The sequence below is a fragment of the Rhyacophila brunnea genome, unplaced genomic scaffold (genome assembly GCF_057557595.1).
Source record: "Rhyacophila brunnea isolate RB1 unplaced genomic scaffold, BYU_Rbru_1.0 scaffold_19, whole genome shotgun sequence".
NCBI classification, from domain to species: domain Eukaryota; kingdom Metazoa; phylum Arthropoda; class Insecta; order Trichoptera; family Rhyacophilidae; genus Rhyacophila; species Rhyacophila brunnea.
In genome coordinates, this window is record NW_028232848.1 from 8,783,376 (window position 1) to 8,807,838 (window position 24,463).

At 35.2% G+C, this 24,463-nt stretch overlaps 1 protein-coding gene across 4 annotated transcripts in view; it reads right to left on the reverse strand.

Moving 5' to 3' along the window:
• Rbcn-3A (rabconnectin-3 alpha) overlaps window positions 1–24,463 on the reverse strand; it is a 123,736-nt gene that overhangs the window by 60,620 nt on the left and 38,653 nt on the right. For 2 of the 4 annotated variants that reach the window (XM_085946066.1, XM_085946064.1), the window contains exons 11-29: window positions 22,550–22,736; window positions 20,471–20,667; window positions 18,928–19,038; window positions 18,591–18,775; window positions 17,007–17,121; window positions 16,497–16,758; window positions 16,060–16,207; window positions 15,431–15,629; window positions 15,002–15,229; window positions 14,115–14,281; window positions 13,857–14,002; window positions 13,069–13,175; window positions 12,257–12,558; window positions 9,214–9,513; window positions 8,596–8,868; window positions 7,650–7,832; window positions 7,267–7,418; window positions 5,877–5,940; window positions 2,779–2,856 (exon numbers count right to left, since the gene is read on the reverse strand). In XM_085946066.1, coding sequence (XP_085802192.1) covers window positions 2,779–2,856; window positions 5,877–5,940; window positions 7,267–7,418; window positions 7,650–7,832; window positions 8,596–8,868; window positions 9,214–9,513; window positions 12,257–12,558; window positions 13,069–13,175; window positions 13,857–14,002; window positions 14,115–14,281; window positions 15,002–15,229; window positions 15,431–15,629; window positions 16,060–16,207; window positions 16,497–16,758; window positions 17,007–17,121; window positions 18,591–18,775; window positions 18,928–19,038; window positions 20,471–20,667; window positions 22,550–22,736 — 3,404 coding nt within the window. The remainder of the gene's footprint in view (window positions 1–2,778; window positions 2,857–5,876; window positions 5,941–7,266; window positions 7,419–7,649; window positions 7,833–8,595; window positions 8,869–9,213; window positions 9,514–12,256; window positions 12,559–13,068; window positions 13,176–13,856; window positions 14,003–14,114; window positions 14,282–15,001; window positions 15,230–15,430; window positions 15,630–16,059; window positions 16,208–16,496; window positions 16,759–17,006; window positions 17,122–18,590; window positions 18,776–18,927; window positions 19,039–20,470; window positions 20,668–22,549; window positions 22,737–24,463) is intronic. The other 2 variants (XM_085946065.1, XM_085946067.1) reach the window with 2 other exon arrangements.

The following is a 24,463-nucleotide window of genomic DNA, read 5'->3' on the forward strand; positions in this document are numbered from 1 at the left end:
AATGGGCATCAGTGACAATTGACATTGACAATTTTATTAATCATCTCCGGAGCGGGGCGCTTTACATTCCTTTATTTATGGCTCCGATACCGATAATTTGTGGCTTAGTATTTCATAATTATCCACACAGATGTCACTGTGTGTTAATCTTTTAACTTACTGTCGATCACGGTTTCATAGAGCGCGAATACTCATTGAAGGCATAGAACCTGTTAAGAGCAAATATGGTAAATAAATACTATGATTTTAATAACTCTTCACTTCACTAATCGTTATCTCAATTTTAACTTGTGGTTTATTAATTTTGAGCTAATCGATTTTGAAGATTGAATCAAAATTTATGCAACAAATAGCAAAGACTTCAGCAAATGGATAAAATACGGCAATGCCTTATTGAAGACGCATCGAAACTACACATGCTTATGATAACTGGTGTCAATTTTTTGTTCTTCTTTGTCGTGTCAGGTCTTCAATGGCTACAGGGTGTCACTCGAAAAATTAGTAACATCACTTGCGTCAGCTTTTAGGATCTCATTGAAATCATGTTTTAGTGTACATGCTTTGCATGAAAATGGGTGTTTTATATTATTTTATTTCTCTTCACTTGTAGTAAGAATTTTCCTATATTGTCTCTAGTATGCCTTACCAGAGTTCAGTCTGTTGAGGGCTTTCATGTTCGGTACTTTGGCTCTGAAGTAAATTCGAGTTCTTCTTCTTTCATTCTTCGAGACCCTAAAAGGTTAGATTCGCTTCCAATGCGAACAATCAGAGGTATCCTTACAAGTGAGAAATGGGGTGACAAAACGATAATGCATTTCTTAATTTGATTTTGCTACAAATTTTACTACCAATAAACGACATATTAGCCTAAAGTTTCGACTAGCCTACAAAATAAAATTTAAACACAGATAATTTATACACGTGCATAGAGTTCATACAAAATGCTCAAAGCGTTGGCTGTTTCGGTGGTGAATTTAAAAAAAACATTCAGTGAAACATTTAACAGGTGTGCACATAACATCCATATGTATTTTAGCGTCATAGATCTAAATACATGGACAATAATCATGATATTAATGGAAACAAAATCATAACAACGAAAACAGTGTTTGTTTAAATAGCTTCACTCGACGGAGAGAAACTGTTGGGTAAACATAAAGGCTAAAGCCCACTGGAAGTGACACCAATGTTACGCGTGCCGCTTTCAGTGAGCTTCGACCCTAACATTGACAGTGGAAATTTTAAATGCCGTAGAAAAACTAATCATAATGCGCAATATGAGGCCACGTTTTTACATTATTTTGAGGGAGTCTTCTATGCTAAGGCCCCAATGCTTAGTTATACTTATTTACATAAGTATGACTATGCATGGGCCTTATGCATAGTCATACTAAAAGTAATACAACATTTATGCCGATTATGCAATATATTTAGTGTGGTTTGAATTAGTAGCATCATTGAATAATGGCGGTTATAAAATCTTGCGTACACATGTTCGCCATCTTTGACACTTTATTATTACATACGACATATGCCATTTTTATTATTATTATTTTTTTTTTTGATGATGATTCATGTCACGACATTCACGGATGTCCCGCATTTGTTTGACATGGTCACGTACAAGAATTGTCATAATGAGTAGAATCTTTCTCACTCGCTCACATATAATAATGTTACGAGTGTGAGAGTGTTGTTATTTTTAATTTTCTTCACAGCTATTGTTAGGCGTACACATGTATGTAAAAACCTTTGCATAGGACATCTCATTTACATGGTTTATGTTTTTACACAAATTTATATTAGATTCAAAATAATTACAATCGATGAGAGTGAGTTGGACACACACTCCGCCCACATCGGAATGTGTTAGCTAACAATGAAAATTTATTGTATTAAGGTTAAACTATGGGTATACTAGAATTGGACATAGTTACACAAAAACACACTAATCCACATTAGATAAATTTCAAGAAAGCTGGACTGAAAGTTTTTTCATTATATTAAATTCATGTTTTTATCAAAATGTGAGTATATTTCTTTGTATAAAAACAAACAAAATCTATTATTTTGCCAAATTGTCAACAGGGAAAAAAATATCACACAAAACTTGAATACAATCTGATAAGTAAGTTTTATAGATTTTGAGAATGGTATAGAAAATATCTTTTTAAGTATTTTGCAACATTTTGTTGCAATACATGTAGTTGCATACATATACAGTTTTTTTGTTTAATAAGTTGTGACTCACAATAAATGGTAGGAATTCAGCAAAACATATTATTAGACAACTTCGTGCCTTTTTTGCTTTAAACGCCTATGCCTAAAATATTTGAACACAAGAAAAACGAATTATGTAACATAGTGCTTTTTTATAAAAATATATTTCATTTCTAAATATGATATTGAATAGTCCAATTAATGATCATAAATAATATAGCTTTACGCGTTTTTGCATAATATAGAATACACCTTTGGTAAAAAGAAAAAAAATACAAAAAAGAAAATGTGGGTTTGTACATTTTTGTATAATTACACCCAATTTATTGTGTGAATTTTTTTAAAGAAATCTTTCTGTGAAATCTCTATGTAGCCATTAGTGAGTTGATAACTCATGTTAATTCAGTGTTTCAAGTAAAAAATAACCATAATTACACTTGTATAACAAAGTGTTGCCACTCAAAGTCAAATGTGATCTAAACCTCAGAGTGCAACACTTTGGGTTTCCAGTTAGCGTTAGTCAACATAATCGGGAGGGGGGGATGCGTGTGGGCTTACCTGGTTGCTGTTGTCCATGGGGGAGGTGGCGCCGGCGGCGAAAGAGACGGAGAGAGTGCGCGAGCGTGACCAGCCGCGCTGAAAAAAAATATCATGCTCATCCTGTCCCGCTCAAAATTCACAAGATGGCGGGTCGCCGACTAATCTATTCGGTTCGACACAATGCTCCGATCATTCAAGAGGTGCTCGCGTTTCATTTTGCCTTTGTGCGACGGCACAGACGGCCAAAGAAACTTGATTGTATCTAGCAAGGAATTCTCAATTACCTCATGTAACTATAACAATCTCATGTAACTATATCAATGATTTTGAATACATTGGTCTACTGTCAAATTAACATAATAAAACCTATACAAATAAAAATATGTTTTTCAACATTTACTGAAGTCGAATTGAGGAGCTGAGTAGATGAATAGCGTGAGTGTTCAACTATAATAATCCATTTAAATATTCTGACGCTATTATTTTTAATATATTGAAAAAGGTGTCAGCCAAAAATGGGATAGGGACATTATCGAAAAAGTTTTTTTAATGGTGTTCGATAGATCCCCACAATGGCTGCGCGACTCAAGTGTCGGCCTACAGCATTGTGGGTCCCAGGTTCGAATCCTGGGTCTGGCAAGTACCTACACCTAATATTGTTTTTGAATTTTTGAATGAGTCAGAGTATGGACGTAATAGTTTGAGCTAGTGGCTGACATCCATTTCTCATAAAAACAAAATCTGTTAATACAAACCTCCACTCTGTGAAGGCCATATGATCCTATTAGGATTGGACATGGTCGAGGAAAAAAAAAAGATTATTTAGAATGTCATCGTCGACGAATTCGAAGCCCTTGACGAAGTTACAACTATTTTTTAGCAGTTTTCAATACATAAGACATATTCTTTATGAATTTTTTGCGAGGATACTTGAAATCTAATTACACATATTCGGAAGATAAAATTTTTGAACTGACTAATAATTGAATCAAGGAATCTCCGCAAACTCACCTTTGGGATTAACTTAATTAACCTTTTAGCTGCTGTAAAAAAGGCCTTGGGAGTATCTAACAGGCCAAATATAATTTCCGAAAAAAAAATCAAAAAACTACGACGTCTCTAAAATCTCAGTTGTAACACTTGACAAAATTCAAGGTAAATTGATGATAAAGTCATATATATCAAAACTAATATGGTGAAATGTTTTAGGAACATTCCGATAGATGTCAGTATGTGTCCTATTTTGAAATTATTTGTTTTGACCGAATTATTAGTACTACCGAGATATCTCGTATCTGGCAGTGATCATCGGCCAAAGCAGTTCACATATTTTAAATCAATATCGTAAAAAACAAAAATGTATTTGATTAGGTTTATCAACGCGTTTCATACTCGTGTATTTCGATATTTTTAAATTCCATTGAGGTAATTCAGAATTCCATAATATGAAAGAAAATCAGCCAATGAAAAATTAAATTTAAAATGCCAATAAATAATAACACACAGAAAATCTGCAGTGTTGCCAATTTGACATGCTAAAATAGTAGCTGTTTAGAAATTAGCGTTAATTGAAAAATTTTAAAGCTAAAAATTATTTTGAAATGTATAACAATATGATGACATAATCATAGTAGAGTAGAACATCGATTATCCTGATTGCGGATGTAGGTAGTCCGGATAATGGAAAAAAAACATTATTTCATACCAATTGTTGATTTTTTTCATATGATCGATCGTAAGAAAACCTGGACAATCGAGATTCTACTTTGGTCCATGAAAGTTATTACTGGTCCCATGCACTGATTTTTTGTTGATAAACAAATACCATTTACGACTATAAATTAATATGAATTTTCATGTTGTATTCAATTCAAAATGTCATTTTATATTGAGAAAATCTTGTGAATATAGAGGCAGTCATCGGAGAAGTGACGCAAGCCAAGAAAGTGAAAGTATATATTTAATATTATTTAAACAAAGGGTTAATATTCCCCATTGTGTTTGAAATGGTTTTGCAGAATTTTGAACATTTTAAACAGTTTGATATTTTTAGGCTTATGCCACTTCTCTGCTAAGTACCTCAATTATTATGTTATAAACTGAATATCCATAAACTGTTATTGAATTGTGGATTCTCGTATTTTTTTCTACCAGTAACTTTGACTGTTCTAATTAACACACATGGTTGTATAAAACAACTGTAAATACATAAGTACTAACATGAATTTCATCATTATTTATGCAAATAATCCCATTTTGATATTTATGAAAAATTCAGAACGTAGGTGTCATTAGGGTTTGCCATCCCGGGATTAAGATTCCCGGGATTGAAAATGGTCAAATCCCGGGATTTCGGAATTAGTTTTTTATTAAAAAGTAATTTAAGGAGTGCACCTAGTTTGCACTATTTTATTTTAACTTGTAATTTCTTAAATTTCATTGGATTAGAAAAAATATGCATAGATTGTTATAATCCTCCGTAACAACTAAATCACTGATCGAGAAAGTGCTATTTAATGTGAAAATCCCTGTGTATTTTTAGTTAGTGCAAAAAACTCAAATTAGACGAATATTTTGTCTAATTCCGGGATTGAAGAAAAATAATATTACTATAATCCCGGAATTTCACTCCTTCGCTGACACCAATTAGTATGAAATTTGTATGCATTTTAGTTAAGTCTCCCATTTAGACATCTCTTCCTTTAAAAAAAAACCTTCCTCGGACTTGTAATACCTAATTATTGAAAAAAAATGACAATGAAAAAAGCACATCAATGTAACAATAACATTTAGACTACTAAAGAAAATCAATCAAAATTTTTATATAATTACTTAATACCTATTAAAACGACAACGATCATACACTCAATTTTAAATACATCAAATAGATAAACAATAAATGAGAAATTTAAACTTGAAGACTACTGACATAGAAGTGGTATTAAGCCAGTTTAGGTGCCGGATATATAAATAAACAAAAAAAAATGAAACTAACACGAGAATAATAATGTGATGTTTAATATTTGACTCGGTGCATTAAGCCAATCAACAGTGGTGTTTGAGAGGTGTTTATTATTCGACATGCTGCTGAACGGGCGGCTCGAGTGAGGACTTACCTGTCTGGTAATGCTGTCATCGTCTCCGGCGGAACTTCTCGAGTTGAAGGAGCCCCCGATGCATCTAAGAACATACAAAATGTATTAACAAAATGGTAGAATAACTCGTAAACATCGTCTTCTGTCTTTTACAAATATGCTTACCATAATAATTTTCTTTCCAAACTTAGACTGTGTTCAACCATGTGGTATTATAATTTATACTTGTTATTTACATTCTCTCAGAAACACTTGGATACACGAAAACGCTGTGATGTTTGGTTGAGCTATAAACATCTCATGATTAAGACGATACATCAGTGACACGGCAAATAATTTTCAACTATAGGCGCGATGATATTTTGGACTCGCTGCCATTCGGAGAGCAAACGTCGAGCTGGCAACACGTCAATTTGTTTCGTGATGGCGACGGGAGTATTCATTCTTAAATCGTGTAAGATGACTAAAAACGTTACCCATTTACTTGAAAAAGAAAACATGTCAATGAATATATTATTATTATTTTTACTAATAGAACAATAAACAGATCATTAAATGGACGCATGTTAGATTTATATGACAATTTATATTTCGTTCGGCATGCGTCATTTGCACCCGAGACCCGCAATCCGCACACCGCCTAGCCACAATCTTTTTAGACCATGCCTCAAGTGAGGTATAGCCTGAAGTGAAAATTGATAATTTTGACTTCGTCTTTGACCATGATAAGCGGACATTGCCAAACAACATGATTTATATCATTGTCGCTTCCGCATTAACATTTAAGATCATTTATTTTACCTAAGCGAGCTAGGGATGCTAGGTATAAACAATATAGGGATATTTATTCAATAAATAAGAATTAATCATTGAATAAAGAAAACGCAAAATTAAAATTGGAAATAAATATGAATAGTATGTCAAACACAAGTCAAATTTTTTTGACAATCTCGTTTTTTCACTGTCTGGTGACGATCGACATAACAATAAAAAAATGCGCATAATTCATGTGATATGAGGTACCCAGCCATGATCTTGGCAAAAAAATTACAATCTTCAAACAGTTTAAAAAAAAAAATACAATTGATTATGTTTTAGAGCTCAAATTATTGATCTCTTGCGCGTGGATAAGAAAATACGTACTATAATATTATTAACCAGAATAAAATGACAATCATGGACAATCTTGGTTAAATCAGAATGTATGGTAAGCCTATCTAGTTTGAACCCTTTCAGCTGTGATAACTTCACATGCTGTGTTTTTCAAATCATACAAGCACTTGGATCCAGTCTGTTTTTACTCCCTTTAAATTTTAATTCACAGATTAGAAGAATCATTTAAAAGCTTCATATCTGCGTGCATCAAAGATTTTGAGCAAATGACTGAAAAGATACAACACGGATGACTTACCTGACAAGATGTGCGAGGATGGCCTTGACCCATCTAATCTTGCCGCTGTTGAGGAGTTCCATCAGCTGCTTGGGATGATACTGGGGCAACACGGGGCATGCAATGCGGGACGCCTCGAACAAGCCATAGTCCGGCATATAGTCCAAGAGAGGCTGAAATGTCATTAGAAATATTTCAGCACAAACTATAACTGTCCTACAAATGAATGTGGGATATTATCAAAAACTTTGACTATATAACATTGGAGAAATTTTAGTATTGAACCACCGATAATGTTTTTAGTGATTGATTTGGTAACTAGAGCAAAATTAACATTTTATAGATTGGCAGATTCGTCACCATCTTTGTTTTAAACGTAAAGGTGACAAAAGTCATAAACTAACTTGTTGTTCTGGTTGATTGGGTCTCCTCTTTTTAGAATCTCTGTCAAGCAGTTGAAGGTTAATGGAGGAAACTCGGGAGAGGTGCGGCATGGAGCTGACGTTGGCCAAGCGGCGCCGGCTCTCGCCAGCTGGACGGAGGTCTTCATCACGAAGATTTCGAGTGTCTGGCCCATCTTCAGAATCCTATATGATAGATCCAAAAACAGATTGTGTATTTGTGTTACCTTGGCATATGAATGAAGATTTGTAGAGTAGAACTAGCTTCTACCATAATATCTACTACACTAAAAATACAGTGGTTTGACGTAAAGTAAAATGAGGAGATAGAAAGGACCGCACAGTTATACGTCAGTATATTTATAGTATAATAATATTAGCATAAGCTTATGTGGTACCTATGTTTATAGTTTAGAGATAATTGAACTTTAATGTTTGTTTCATACAAATCAAATAGTTAACTTTATTAGCATAAGCGTTGGACTATAAAGCCGTGGGTCCCAGGTTCGAATCCTGGGTCTGGCAAGTACACATATTGTTTTTCAATTTGTGTGTGTCAGGGTATGGACATAATAGGTTGAGCAAGTGGCTGACATCCATTTCTCATAAAAAAACAAAATCTGTCAATACAAACTTCAACTCTGTGGAGGCCGATATGATCCTATCAGGATCGGACATGGTCGAAAAAAAAAAAAAATATTTTTATATATTTTTTCTCAACTACTAAAATTAAAATAGTTTAGTTCAATGATATCAGTTTGGGTACACAGTTGACAGTTGAGTTTGATGTTTTGATTCTATGGAATAAATTGCGTCTGTGTGCGCAATTTGGAATGCAATTTTATTGGTTCAGATTAAGTTAGGGTCCCATGGAACGTCTGTGCGCAAGGTGCCTAAGGTGGCGGATATAGTAAAAGACAACACCAGGAATCCACGAATAAGACCTTACCTGATGCATGAAGTGATGATTCGTGAGTGCCATGCAGTTGTTGGACTCTGGTTTCCACTGCGAGTAGACGTGCATCTCAGAATCCATCCCCACCACGAGGATGCCGTCTCTCACCCAAGATATCTGCATGGGTAGCGGCGGTAAACCGTCGGCTGTGTGCAGGTCAATGGCACGCAGCTTCATCCAACGAATCTCATCTTGGAAGTTGGGTGCGGCCAGTGATGATGCTTTGCGAAGGATCGGACGATTCGCGTTCAATGATTCTTTCATTGCCTGCAGATTATACAAGAGATAGGTTCACGTTGGAGACATTAGGTTCATGTTGTAAAGCATATCCGTGAGTCATCCCATCAAATGAAAATCAAGATTTATTTACTACTTATAATCTACAACTTATTAGATAAGCATGTATGACTATGCATCGGGCCCTAAGCGTAATATTATGTAACTAACAAACTCAAAAGTTTTTCAAAAATCAGTTTGGAAGATGGCTCGTTCTTTTACATGATACATATCTGACTATATTTTTATTTATGGATTCATATAAATTTTATTATTTTGGGATTTTTAAAAAATTGTACACGATTCTGCAGAAGTTGTCAGTAAAGCGATACGTACCTTCATATTAGCCTGGGCGAGATCGCTGGAGACGGGAGTGAACAGCAGGACCTTGGATCCAACGGCTACCGTCAAAATGTGCGAACCGTCCTCTTTGGAAACCCAATCCAGCTGAACGAGGTGCTTTTGAGTTAGAGGGCAGGTGTTGCCATTCTCTGTGATGCTCTTCCTCAGTGATTGCAAGGTGCTGAAAGAGGGCACGGCCAGCAGACCGGCTGAGGCTTTGGTAGAGTCGGAGCTCAGGTTGTTCTCTCCATTGCGGGCGGGACGCAGGTCTTCATGGGACAAGGTTTGAAGCACCTGTGATCGATTAATATTTAATTAGTAAAATATGAACTATTAGAAATACAGTAAAACCTCATTAACACTTTACGGTCCGGTCACGCCACATTGGCGTCCTTTGCAAGCCGAACGTTACGATCCGGTGACGCCTACGTGGCGTCCTCACATAGGCATATCTTTACTGTGAAAAATAAATATGAAATTTAATATTTGGTTGCAAGATCTATCGACAGATGGTTGAATGACATGTGCAAGAAGTAAAAGCATGATGGAAAAAAAATATTTCGGGGTTTTTACAGAGATGGCGGACGTAATACCATTCAGTATTTTTTTGTACCTATACCATTTTTTTTATTAGTTACAAGCCCATTTCTAGACGGGTGAATTACGAGACGTAAACAAAAAAGGTAATAAACACTCAATGTTATATTCCAGTGTCGTCACTTCAACTTCGAAATTTAATTGTCGACCCTTTTCAGTGGTAGTCACCCATTTATGAACCTGCATTCTTTTTTTTTTTTTAAATGAACGCGATTTTTAGCTATGAAATTGCATCCTATTTGATAATTTGTCATTAATGGTTTACTACCCATGAAACATCCATCATGCTTAATCATCCATGATAGAAATCTTAACTTGAAAATGAGAACAGTTATAAATGTGAACTTGTATAGCGTTGTCATTTTTGTTCGCTTTTTTCGGGAGATTATTGCTTGTGTAACTGCATAAATAATAGCTATTATTATTTATATTGCACTAATTTCATTGAAAATAAGTATATTTTAGCTAGGATATATATTTTTTATTAGTTTTATCTCCAAAAAAACTTTTTAAAATGGAGGACCATTCGTTTTTAAACAGAGGAAAACTATGCGGATTGTATGTCAGATATTCCCAGTGACTGAAGATATCGGAGATTTTAGTGTAATTTTCAATCACAATCAAATATTTCCGGGGATTTCCGCAACTAATAAACGTTTAAGAAGAAAGTGTAAAGTGTGTTCCTCACATAAACTTCGAAAAGAAACTATTTACATGTCCAAAGAGTGTAAAGTACCTCTACATCTAGATATTGGTAATTGGTTTTCTTCGTATAATTTTAAAAAAAGTGTATTAGTTGTTAGTTCATTTTACATTCATAGTTTTATAAACTATTTCAAATAATTTCAGCTTTAGTGTGATAATAATTATTTCGTGCCTAGCTAGTTATCTAAAGGTATCATCCATAAGATTGAGTGTTGATTCAAATATTTTTGTGGAATGTAGATGTTTGTTTTATAATCCTATTGCTCATAGATTTTATTATATGAATTTTTTACGCACGCCTCTGCACTGTTATTGGATTGTCTCGATTCCTACAATAATACCAAATTGTAATAAGCGGTGGGAATGTATATGCGTGCATATTATTTATTTGAATTTACTCGAAAATATGCACGCCACTGCACTGCCTTTATCGGCTAGGCCATAAAACCAATAAATCACTAGTAAGTGTTAGTTCGGGAATGAATGTGCATTTATTTTTAAACACTTCACAGTTTGTGTGAAGTCTTTGTTATTTTATTATATTTGATAATCAGAGATATGAGTAGCTAGCGCTAAAAATGAATTGATACGTATTCTATAGCGGTGTAAAACATTTTGTATTTGATTATTTTATTATATTTTTTAATTAAAAAATAATATATTGTGATGCTTTATATCAATAGGCTGTTTCCTTTACATTATATTTAACAAATTGAACTAATCTAATAACATATAATAAATAATATACGAAAATTTACAAATTATATACTTTACCTTTATGGAACGCGGGCCAGAGGTTGACAAGTGTTGAATAAATGACACAATTTGATGCATTGATATATTTTAAGTATTTTCTGAAAATTTTATTGAAATATATCAATAGGTTCAAAAGTTATATCATTTTTAACTTCGCGATCGAAATTTGTTGATTTTCATTAAAAAATACCGGATATTGGCGTAGGTTCTTCGCGAAAATTCGCGGACCGTATAGTGTTAATAAGAACACGGATAATTCGAAATTCACCGTAATTTGAAATTTTCGCGAAGAAAAAGTCCCTTGAACATTATTTTCGTAGAAAACCATATCTTTAATTCGAAGTGATTTCAGAGTCCTAACCTAACCTAACCTAACCTAAACTAACCCAAACTTACAAATAATCCAGGTTATCGGCTATTTTCAAAATGCGTTTTCCGCTGTATTCCGTATAACCGACCAGTACCAAATATTCAATAAATCATAAAAGGTACACTATTTCATGAGCCAGTCATTGAAAATTGTGACAGACTTTTCTTAAAATATCATAAATTACTTATTTTATGAAGGTAGGAAGGAAGGAATTGTATCGGAAATTCGATAGGCACATCTATGATTGTAAACGAAATTAATGAAATTCAAAAAATATTTTTTTTTTCAAAATTTTAATATTTTTCTCCTATACATTTCATAATTCGTAATTCGAATTTTTTTTCGATTTTCGGTCCCGTGGAATTCGTATTAATGAGGTTTTACTGTATCTCAATTATTATGCTGACTAATTGGAGATGAATACATCGATATATCATATAGGAAACGCCATTTAAAAATGATTTTGATGTTTAACATAAGGTAATTGGGGCCATTCATTAGTAGACCCATTAATGTGAGGCTGTGGGTAGCCAATGATGACAATAAAATACTACTGGCAACAGTGTAGAATTTTGTAAATAAACAGGTGGTTAATTTCAAATCAATTACCTGAGTCAGTCGCTGTTTCTTCTGTAGAAATCTTGTATCGTACAGATAACTGAGATCGAGGTGTGGGTCCACCCTCACCCTGGGCAGATGGATATTCCTCAGGTGGATGGTGTCTTCCAGCAGCCACTCTGAGCCTCCCGTACTCTCGCATTCGTACACGGCCACGCACAGGTTCACGTACCGCACGGGATCCGACGATAGGTTGTCGGGTCCGTGCTTTCCAGGACGCGTGAAAGACTTACCATGTTTGTACGCGCATGCGATGCGGCCGGAATATGCTGCACTTATGTTCAGAGGTTGACCTGAAGATTACAAAAATGTTCATACTTTTAATGATACCCTGATCTTATTTTATTCAATGTGAAAATTTTAACTTGATGTGTGACAGCTTGGTAAACCAAAGTCCCCTCTCACGCTTCACTATTCATTCCCTTCACCACGAAAGCATTTATGTTTCTTATTTGTGCGTGCTGTAGGTCATTTTAAAAGTTTTGAAACATGATTTAAAAGTGAAATTTATAAGTCGTCTTATATCCTAATAGGAAGAAAAATTATACAATGAGGCCATTCGGCCCATAAACAAGGTCAACGTAACGCACGTTAAGGTATCTACAAATCATTTAATATTTTAATGTTGCCATACAACTACAAATATCCAAAATCATTGGAAATAAATTGTCATATAGTTTGTGGGGAATAATATTTCCCAATTCTGGCAATATTTCGATAATCGATAACAGCACAAACACCGCTGCCGAACGCCAAGTTTAAGTTGTCGATTTCTAGTTAATGACAAATAAAATAATATGTACCTGATATGTCAATGGTTGATTCTTGATCCTTGTTAATCATTTCCCACTCGCCCCAGTTGTATTCGAATTTTCCAGCCTCATTCTTCACTGCGTCACACTTCCAGAATCTAAGAAAAATTCACAGAATATTTATTAAAAATGTAAATATTTTAACCCACACAACAAAGATATACCTATAAGAATCACTACTACATTTAAAAAAACCTATCAGCGCATCTATTCCATACACAAGGCTGCTATCGGCCACTATCGGCAGCTATCGAGGGTAGTTTATTGAGGTATTATAATTGTTACAAGAAGGTTTTGTGGAAAATTAGAAAATGGATAAATTGGCCCTTTTTTCAAATAATTGGGCACCGCTGAATTAAAAATGCATGGCAATCATGAAAATGAATTGAATGCGTTTCTATTTTGAGACGCATCTGTACATAGTAGCCAAGGCCAATATTACACAATGCGAATTTGTAGGCAATCTTTGATTTTAGTCAATTATGGGATGGGCACAAGGTATTGTTTGTCATTCTGTATTTCAGCTCGAATGTTACGGAAGCTATCTTGCTGATATTTTTGGTTACATTGTTTACATAATTTTTAAGTTTTGTTTGTATAGGTATTTTTTTGTTTGTCACACTGTTTCAAATGTATCAGCAAAGAAAAACATCGTCAGATCAAGAGAAAACATTCTCGAAAAGGTGTAAGAACACGTACGTGTTGACATATGCTCCAAAAAAATTGTATGACAGCCTAAAGTAAAAACAGCAATAGAAATAGAAGACGGTGGATGATACCTGATAGTGCTGTCAGAGCAGGCGGTGGTGATGATGTAGGGGGCGAAGCAGGCAGGGTAGATGGAGGCAGAGCTGAGGTGGCCAGCCGCGGGGCTGGCGTGGATCACCTCCACCCCTTCTGGTAGAGGCAGGTCGCACGAGCATACCTGATAACATCCAAATATACCATTGTACATTTAGTGCATGATACACGCTCCTTTTATGTTAAATGTGAAAATTTATGATCGTCTTGCGAAATTGAATTAAACAAATCTGCACCTTAGTGGTTGTGATGACAACGTGTGAAGAAGGTGCAGCGAGGGGCGCCGCATCTTCTCCGAAAGAGAAAGACCTCTTCCGACCGTCTCCCTCTGGCAGTGTGTCATCAGCGTCTTGCACCAAGGCACTGTCCGGGACATACATCATGCTTCCTGTCAGCCCGTCAACTGAAAACAGTAAGTAAAGCTTCATGAGAAAAAGTGTCCTGACCACACTACGTGCCATGGCAAAAGCATTCTGGGCTGCAGCATTCTATTTGACATGAAGATGGCGACACTGTTGTTAATAATATCATTTGTCTTTCAGGAGTGATGTACGACATTTTAGTAGATTCAAGTTCTACTGCCGCCTTCCTATTCTTCAAAGTTTCTCGATGATGAGCGCTGCATTGGTCATGTGCACAGAATAAATAGGGGTTATCAACAAGGCAGGCTAAGTATGCAAAAACTTGGGGCAAAAAAAGACCTGGACGGTCGAAACTGAGATGGCTGGAAAGCACCACAGGAGATTTAAGAATGCCTGGTCAAAGCAACTGGAGAGTATCGGTGCTGGATCGTCAGGAAATTTTTGAGAGGTCAAGACCCGCCAAAGGTTGTAATGCCATAAATGATAATGCATTTAAATTAAATTGTGTTTATGGTATAGCCCTACTGAGAAAAGCTAAGTTATTGATACACAATTAAAAATATTTTTAGTGAAAATACATTATTTTGGAAAACCACAAAATATATGTAGGTAAATCTTTCACAACTGTCACTCACTCTGTTCTCAACTTAGTAAAGCTAACGATCCAAGTGTCTTTCTTGCTAATAATAGCTAATATCCATATTATCTGAGGTAATTGAATTGAATATTTAAACTTTTTTGTAGAAAATGATTTTTGTTACCAGTGTTGTCGGGCTGAGAAGCAATGACTAGCCTCCACATGTGGACGGTGGTCCCTTGAGGGGTCCTCTCCAGCACCACGATATAGAAGGGTTCCTCGAAGACGGCTGACTGCTGCAGGTCCACCATTGCATCCATCTCCGACTCCATCAGGCTGGGCACTCGGTAGTGGCCAGTGCTCGGCATTTGCTCTCCGGATGGTTCTGCTGCCGGTTGGGTTATTCTCTCTCCTGAAAGACAAATATTATTAACAACGGTGTTGCTATCATCATCAAAGGGTATTGTAATGTCTATATATCAAAGGATGAGTATCATACGGCAGCGGCAAAGACTAAGTACCCATAAATAATCAATCAAAACTAAACCTCCGCCAGACTTAAAACAAATTAATGGCAGCTGAATTTACATAATATAAACCTAAAAACACTAACCCGTGATGAGTTGCTCTTGGAAGACGTGCAAGAACTGTGTGTTCTGCCAGTCGTGAGTAGCGTCAGAGATGGCGTCCAATTGGATGACGCAGCCGGGCCGCGCAGTGGACTGCTGAGACACAATCTTTACGCGATCATGCAGTGGTGTGGCATGTGGTAATTCCATTGAAGACTCCGTGGAAATCGACAGCATGGAATCCTAAATAAATTGTAGAATTCCATGATATTTTTCACATATCGATACTGTAATGTTTTCAAAGCATTCACAATGAATCCAAATATCCAGATCAAAATCCAATAAATCACAAAAGTTAAGATTGCACGCCGTTTCTTTTTGGCAATATATTCAACATTTTTTTTAATGACGCTGTCTAACTAAATGTACCACACCTGAGTGAACGATCATGAATTCCCATCATAAGACAAAATGCATAATAAACTTCCATATGTTTTGCGTTGTAGATATTAAACTAATTTTCAAATATCCTCCCAAGTGTGTCATAAAATTCGAACATAAAAACAAACACAAATAAGCTAATGTATTCAAACTTTTACATACTGCTGTATGAACTTTTCATTAATTTCACTTCAAGTTCACAATAGAATAAAATTATCGCGATGATACTCACAACCATACTGCGGTGCCTTCTTTCTGAGGTGGCCACTTCTGCGAGCAGTGTCCTTGCGTCGATGACGGCTTGGTACACTCGCAGACTCTCTCCATCGCTTGCCACAAAGCACGCCGACGGAGAATTCGATAAGTTGCCCAGAGTTGTGCTGTAAATTAGTTTAATTTTTTAAATATCACCCTTGCACAATTTTATTTTGCTTCTATTTACAGCAATAATTTAGCTAATGAAAATGATCATTGATCTAATTTGAAAATATGAGATAATGGAAAAAATAAACCAATGTAAAACCACACTTGAAACATGAAAGCATCGTTTTGAAAGAAGACGACTTAATTAAAAATTATCTTCATATAACTGTCAGCAGTTTGAGTTCTATCAACTATTTACAACTGCTAATAAATTAGACAGAAGCATCAAAACAAAACTAAACTAACCTGGGAAGCAATGTGGGTATCCAAGCGACATTGCTGAAGGCAGAAGGATGTGGCGAATTTATTCTGGCTAGTTCTCCTACACCTCCCGATCTTGAGAGAGGTCCCACGGCATCCACACGCCAAAGGATAAGCTCCGAACAGAATCCGCCCGAGTCAGCAGCCGAGCAAACGGATGGGTTGGGCGGTAGGTCAGTAGGTTGAAGAGTTTCTCTGGACATGGAACCCGGAGAAGGCGGAGCGAGAGCGCCTCCAGGAGCTGTATCTGAAACGTATGTCAGGGGTGTTGAAATTTAAAAAAAATCATATAATTTGATTACTAGCATTGCTGTTTCACCTTTTCGAGAATGTTCCTTTTCTCTTGAACCGACAATGTTTTAATTTGTGGAGACATTATTTATAAAAACGCACATGTGGATCTGGAATTCGTTTGTTGAATAATTTTTTATGAGGAATGGTACATTGTTTCAAAATTACAAAAGACGATCAGCCCTTCATGGTTTGAATACTAACCTGAAATATTGTGATGGCTAGTGGTGAGTAGCAGTGGAAGTACAGGGTGACATGTGATGTCATTCACTCTGAACCTGTGACCAGACGCTCTCGAAGCGTGTCCAATTGACAGCACCTGTAAATAATAAAAATTCATCATAGTGATTTGCACAGACGTCGTGGCTTTAAAGCTAGAAACACATTACCATTACGACATGTGAGCAAAGGTGAGGTCACGGTAAGCTCGAACCATGAGCAAGAAGTGTCCAATGTCATTTTATTTGATATTTAAATTTATCAGAACCACATTGAACATTGAAGTCATCTCATGCGTATTACCAATCTCACATGAACTCACGTATGTTTTATTTTAGTGGTTGGACAAAACATTTCTGTACGATGTCAGTTTTTATTATTGAATGTTGAATTGAATTCTAGCATATGAGCTCAAGTGACATGACGATAATGTGTTTCTAACCTAACAGTAACGAGGAGATAATAAGATGAACCACAAAGAAAAATCGCATCGAAGATGAAGGAACAATGTTGGACCTAGCTTGGTCATGTGTAACGGATGCCTCAAGAATCTCAACCAGGCCTGTCTTTCCTTCAAGCCAACTGGATTCTAACATCCCAAATACCATTCACAGGGTTTATATGTGTAGCTGCGGGATACTAGCATGACTTGGGAGGTTGCGAGAAGATTGGCAAGTGACAAGGATTCTTGAAGGCGCCGAGTGATATCCATATGTTCTAACTAAGGAGCGGACAAGTAAGTACCAACTGTTTCATAATATTACCTTAATTCAGAATCACAAAAGATCGTCGACAATATTAACGGAATTTAACACATAGTTGTTGGTAAATTTCAACATGATTAGTATTATACCAAGGCCCACTAAGGCCGCGGCACGTTGTGCCAACTGTGATCACAACTGTGAATTTTGATCGTAGTGTTAGTTATTTATTGCTCATTCTTCGAAAAAGAAGTCATCGAAAAAAATGAATATGTTAATAAATATGTACGGAATATGCAATCGAAAATCTTAATTCACTAGGAACAAGTTACCGCATTGCATTCAAAGTTAACTCTTAATTGTATAGTGTTGCTTTTCGATAACAAACTGTACCTATCTTTATATTTTTTTGTGTGAATGTAATTTAATTTAAAAACTTACAGTTTTCTGCAGTGGACAAAGTGTGCTGACAAAATGGTTATTGTTTTTATCCAGAAGTGCCACTGTTAATTTATAATAATATTAAACATGAAATGTGATCAATTAGCAAAGTAATATTATGTACCTACATTATAAAGTTGCCATCATGGATTTAGGGGTTAAGCAATAGCTAACACTACCAACAGAATTCGCCATTTAGTGTTACAGCCTGACTATATAGGCGGCCTTGCTATTATACAGATGGTAAAGCACATCGGCCGGAATCCGTTGAATACTGGTTAGATTCCCGTTCGCTACACATATTTTTTTCCAAAAAGTATGTTTCTGAAGTGTTTCAAAGTATATATGAAAAGATAAAGAAATGAGGGGTTTGCTGTTTTTATTATAGTCAGTAAATTAATAACAGGTGAATGATTTGTGAACTAACCTGAGAAAACTTTGATTTATCCGCAAAGGTCAACTGCCATAAATTAAGTGTGCCGTTGGCGTGGTTAGTGACCATAGAGATGACGGGGCACGGCGGAGCGCTCAGAAGGTCGCCGTCTTTATTTTCATTCTGCTCTTCTGTCGATTTGTCTTTATCTTTATTCTCACTTGCGTCTTTGCCATTATCTGAAATATATTTTTTTCCACTGTTACATACTTGGCTCAAAGGGGTTTAACATAAAATGTTCACATTCCCACAACCATTAGTGCAGTAAGTCAAAAACCTCTGGTTTCAATCGAAAAGAATTTACGTTGACGGTACATAATCCATTACTCACTCTGAGTTCCGTTTTGCTGATTCTCCCCATCTCCCGTTTGAGGCCATTCTGTTTCTTCTTTTTCCTCTTGCACACTGGCTAACGGAGTTGAAACTTCATTTACTAAAAGATCTGAAAGAAACACGTTACAAACTAAATAAGGAAAGTAGGTTACCTTCTAGGTGTGCCTGTAAAGGTACAATTCTCGAGTATGAAGAAATATGGTATAAACTTAAACATGTGTTAAAGAATATGTTATTTTCAATATTTACATCTGCATCATGATATATAGTAAAACCTTGGACTGCGAGTGTTTTGGAAGATGAGGATTTTTGAGGATGAGGAAGTTGACAAAACAAGCGTGGTCTTGCAATATGGGCAAAATGCACTTCCCGGGTATGAAATTTTGATACATATACAAATGATTTGGATTACAAACACGTATCCGCAACGAATTATGCTCTCAATCCAAAGTTATACATAATGTACATTGAAGTTTATTATGTAAACGAAACGTGTATTCAATATTGGTGATATTTGAAGACATTGAGTGTGACTGTCATTAAGTTATAAACTGAAACTGCCTTCAAAGTCTTCTATCTGATAACATCATCAACGATTTTGAAAATGGAAGGAGACAAGGGAGAGAAGATCACAGGAACTCGAGGCCTGGATTCCAAACATTCAATTAATAAATTTTCATATGATTCTTCTTCACTTGTGCTATGCGTCAAGCAGGCTCCACCATTCCACCTGGTATTTTGTAGTCTATCTTGGATCACAGGTCAATGCCAATATTATGAACAATTAAATTAAATAGAGTACCATAAACACTGACGGGTGCTATAAAGGTTTCTATAGACATCATTTTGAAATACCCAAAAAACATACATAATTTGACTGTGTTTAGGAAAAAGGGCGTAACCCTCAATTTTTCGAAAAGTGCTTTTATTAGATATTAGCAATGTATACAACCAAATACACGTTCTATAAAAAGGAAGTAAGCCGCAAATGCTGAATTATTATCTAAATTCAGGTTTTAATTGAAATTAATTGATTTTTAATTTATGGAAAAAAGCATTTTTCCTCAATTTTAATGTTTTTTCTGTAATAACTTCTTTAATTATTATTAGATCGAAAATATATTACGCCAAATCATCAATCATCATGCACCCAATGTCTATGCATATTTCTTAAAAAATATTAAACTAAAATCACTCAAAAAACGTTTTTTGCCTCTCCTGTAAAATTTGTTCTGTGAGGGTTACGCCCTTTTTCCTAAACACTGTCGAGACATTGAAATGATATGAGGTTCGATTCCCACCTCACCCAACCTTTTTTTTACGATATTTTCTATTATGTATGTTTACTGAGTTATGTATTTTCATTCTTAAATCTTGTGTATGTTCAATATTGAATGAAAAAATTATAATCTGTTCATATTTTTTTTTCACTTTTACTATCTCTACTATAATCAAAAACCCCTCAAGTCATTTGACCAATCTCTAAATGAAACACACATTATAAAAACAAAACGTAAATATTTCATGAATGTTAATATCACCTGCAGACTGTCCGTCCTGCGGTTTGGCCGCTCTCTGCCGGACGTGCAGAAGTAGCCCAGCAGTGTGGTAGAGGGCGGCAGCCGTAGACATGGTGGTGGCGTCTCCCAGGGGGAAGGCCCCCGGAATCCGAGTGCTGAACGATACTTGAGCTTGCCGGAACGACCCCGGATGGAATTCGTCAAGCCATTCCACGACCCTGCAATGCACCAGAAATGAACAATTGTGGATGTTGATATCAATAGGTTAACTGCTCTTTTAAAACAAATTTTAACTTACCTTCGACTCTATTTAGACCAGTGATGAACTAGCATTCTTTAAAGGGCCAAATTAAAAACCATACAAATTTTTCGCATAATTATCCAAACTGATTATTTAATAATTACAAGACAAAAAGAACTTTTAATATACAACGTTTTTAAATCTTCTGTTGAATCGTATAAACTTGACTTGACTAGCTTAAATGATCAAAAAAAATTGTATTTGATAGAAATAATACTGAAATGTCATTTTGACACTCATATTGATTTCCATAGTAACGCAGTTATATATTAATAATTTGGTTGTTAGGACCCTAGCAACCAATAATAGTGGATTGGATTACGGATTTCTTCCGAAATAACTTTTCATACAAAACAGAATTAACTGAAAATGAATTTAATTCTACTTAAAGATGGCTAAAAGTATTTGAAAAAAATGCACTGGCATCTTGTTCTGATATATTCTAAGAGTTTCAAATGTCTAGCTAGTCGGGAAGTTAGTTAAAAATCGATTGCAAGATTTGTACAAGACAAATAAGAATACGAGCTAAGAAAAATGTTCTTCGACGTATTATAAGAAAATCATTGCTAGGCCATGGGTTGCTTATCACTGGTTTAGTACAAATTAAATAATAAAAAATTGCGTTTGTTATTTAACAATAATATAAAAAAAAACAGTAAATTACTATTTTCGCTCTTATATGGAGAATATGGACCTTCATAGTATGGAGGTTAAATTAACAGACTTGTATTTATGAGGCAGTTTTATTAGTCATTTGGCCAACCTTCGCACGGTATTCGACTGTTTAATCTGCAAACCAGCTAACTGCACTTTTGAGCAAAAATGAGATTTTGATGGCATTTTGTTATAAAGTATATTTTCTATGCCCACACAAAATTTCAAACTCCTCAACCTATAAATAAATGCGTTAACGTTCTTCACACAAAACACCCAATTGCAGGTGCCTAATTTACAATATCGTAAATGGAACAACTCCGTTATTTATATAAATTTTCTTTATACAGTATAACCCCTTTTTACGTTTTTTAAGGGACTGGAAAAAAAAACCTAATTGGAGGGAAAATGTAAAAGGGGGGTATTGAAAAAAGAACATTAAAATTTAATGTTTCTAAAAAAATAAAGTTTTATTAAAAAACAACATTCAATTTCAATTCAATTGAATTCATTCAGTTTGTTGCATTTTTGTTTTTTTGTTATGTAATTCTCTTTCAAGACTATATAAACATTTAAAAGTGTTATCTTGAATATCAGCAAAGCTTGTAAAGTAGGTTTTTAAACCCTCGGTGAACCTCATTGCTTCTTCTTTTGTTGGAATATCAACCTCGTCTTCATCAGACAGTTCTTCAGAAGAGCCCGTAACTTGCATATTTTGAATATTTCCGACGTAAATCGCGGGAAAGAAAAACGTAAATGCGGGTATTAAATGTACTGAAATACATCGGGACCGAAAAAATTACACGCAATTGCCGGGAAAACCTGAATACCGGGCACGTAAAAAACGAGGTTATACTGTATATAAAAGGGACGCTAAAATAATGTATTAATTCATAGTGCAACTTACTTGTAAAAAAAAAAAATTTAAGTGTATTTTTAGAATTGTTAAATTCCGCTCAATAGTTAAATTATTAAGTTTTTTCTCCTTCCTGAACAATTTTCCCAAATGGAGTTAGCAGGTTTGCAGGTTAAGCAGTAATTATGTTGACAAAAAATTTGCCAGCCACGGGGTCAAACCTGCGAACCATCAGAGACAGACACTTTAACAAGTAGTGGGTGCATAATAAATCGATTGTTAATTGTACCATATAAGGAAGCTGCCATCTATGGGATGAATGGAGAATAACAGATCGGGACTGTGATGCCAATCCCTGAGCAGAGCTTCGATCTTGGCGTCCAGGGAGTCCGGGAGGTGCGTGCACGTCACATCTGTGGCAATCGAATTGATGGACGTCGTGTTGGACAGACTGTGGTGACTGTGATTGGTGCTACCTGCGCATATCAGAAAATGGCATGTCAGTGCTAAAGACTTCACGAAGCCGAGTGCAGTGCTCAATTACTATATCTGCATCGGTGCAAATTCAAATCTAAATAATAATGCTTTTTGCTTGAGAGACAGGGGAAATATATCCGTACCTTAGAGATAAAGGTCTAGAAGTCACATTTGTATACTTTCTACAGAAGAACATTTTGAACAATCTTATTTTAAGATTTGTTTAGAGACTCATACGTTTTGATTGTTAATGTCAATCTGTAATCTCTACATTTAACACAAAAACGATAAAAATGTGACCTCCAGAGTTTCACCTCTAAGGTGAAATTAATATTATAAATTTCAACTATTAACTGTAAAGTTTTGCAGTAGTGTAATGAAATCAGACGTTTCACTGTCGCCTAATATTGAAATCTATTCAATTTCGCTTGTGATAGTGGACATTCACGATGCCATCGATGGAAACTGAACTTTGGAGCTTTACGAACCACAATATAATTTTTCAACTGTAACACAAGAGTTACACAATGTTAGAATTCTTTTCTTTTAAGTTCGACGTACTCTTAAATCTACTACAAAATATCTGCAAAAAGAGAGATGTCATTTCAATGTGACAATATTTATTTCAAAGCGGTGGACTGAATATCACACCTGCATCGCACCATCGTAAAGATTATATCTGGAATTGAATGTATCGTGAATATTCTGTTTTAGATTGATTTGGCACAATCTATAATTAATAATTCATAATTGTTATTCCCAGTGAAATACTTGTGTAATACAAATATATGAACACTCATCCGTTGGCTGGTAGGGACAAAGATTTTTATCCATGAGAATATCATCATTAACACATATAATTCTTCTTTTGACCATGTCCGCTCCTAATAAGATCATATGGGCCTCCACAGAGGGGAGGTTTTTATTAACAGATTTTTTTTCTTTTTGAAATGGATGTTAACCACTTGCTCAACCTATTAGGTCCATACTCTAACTCCAAACACAAATTGAAAACAATATGTGTACCTGCCAGACCCAGGATTCGAACCTGGGACCCACGACATTATAAGCCAAGGCGTTAGCTGCTCAGCCATCATGAACATCATTCACCGTATATTTTAATCTACAGTTTCACTTATATATTCTATTTTTCATAGATACATCTTTAAATTATTATTGGCCACAGTTAATACCGTAAACACAAAGTTTGATTCTCAGAAATATATATTGTCTAAAGGAAATCAAAACGCGTAAAGATCCGATGCAGCGAAGATTGGTGCGATTGGTGCATTGAGTACATTTAGGTACGTACTAAGTGATATTTATTTGCATTTGTGAACATCAACGTTCAACAATACCTAATACTGTGAGACAACTATAAATATTAAATATATTTCCAAACATGCATTGTCATTTATTCGTGGAAAAGATAGTTTTGAATAGCCATATAAATAATTTCAAAAAATATGTTAACGCATATTGAAGAGTGTATTTTAAATATTTTATTAAATATTATAACATAGGGCTAGATACATATACTTATGTAAATACGTGGACTTATGCGTTATGCATTACATGGAATGGGAACTTGTTAGGTAACATACGGTAATAATTCTCAATCCAAGTAACGTATGCCATTTTCCTGATGTACCCATTTAGAAAATATCCATTTTTTTTTTTTTAAACTTTAGTGTCCCGCTCAACTCAGTCCGTCATAGGCCTCGAG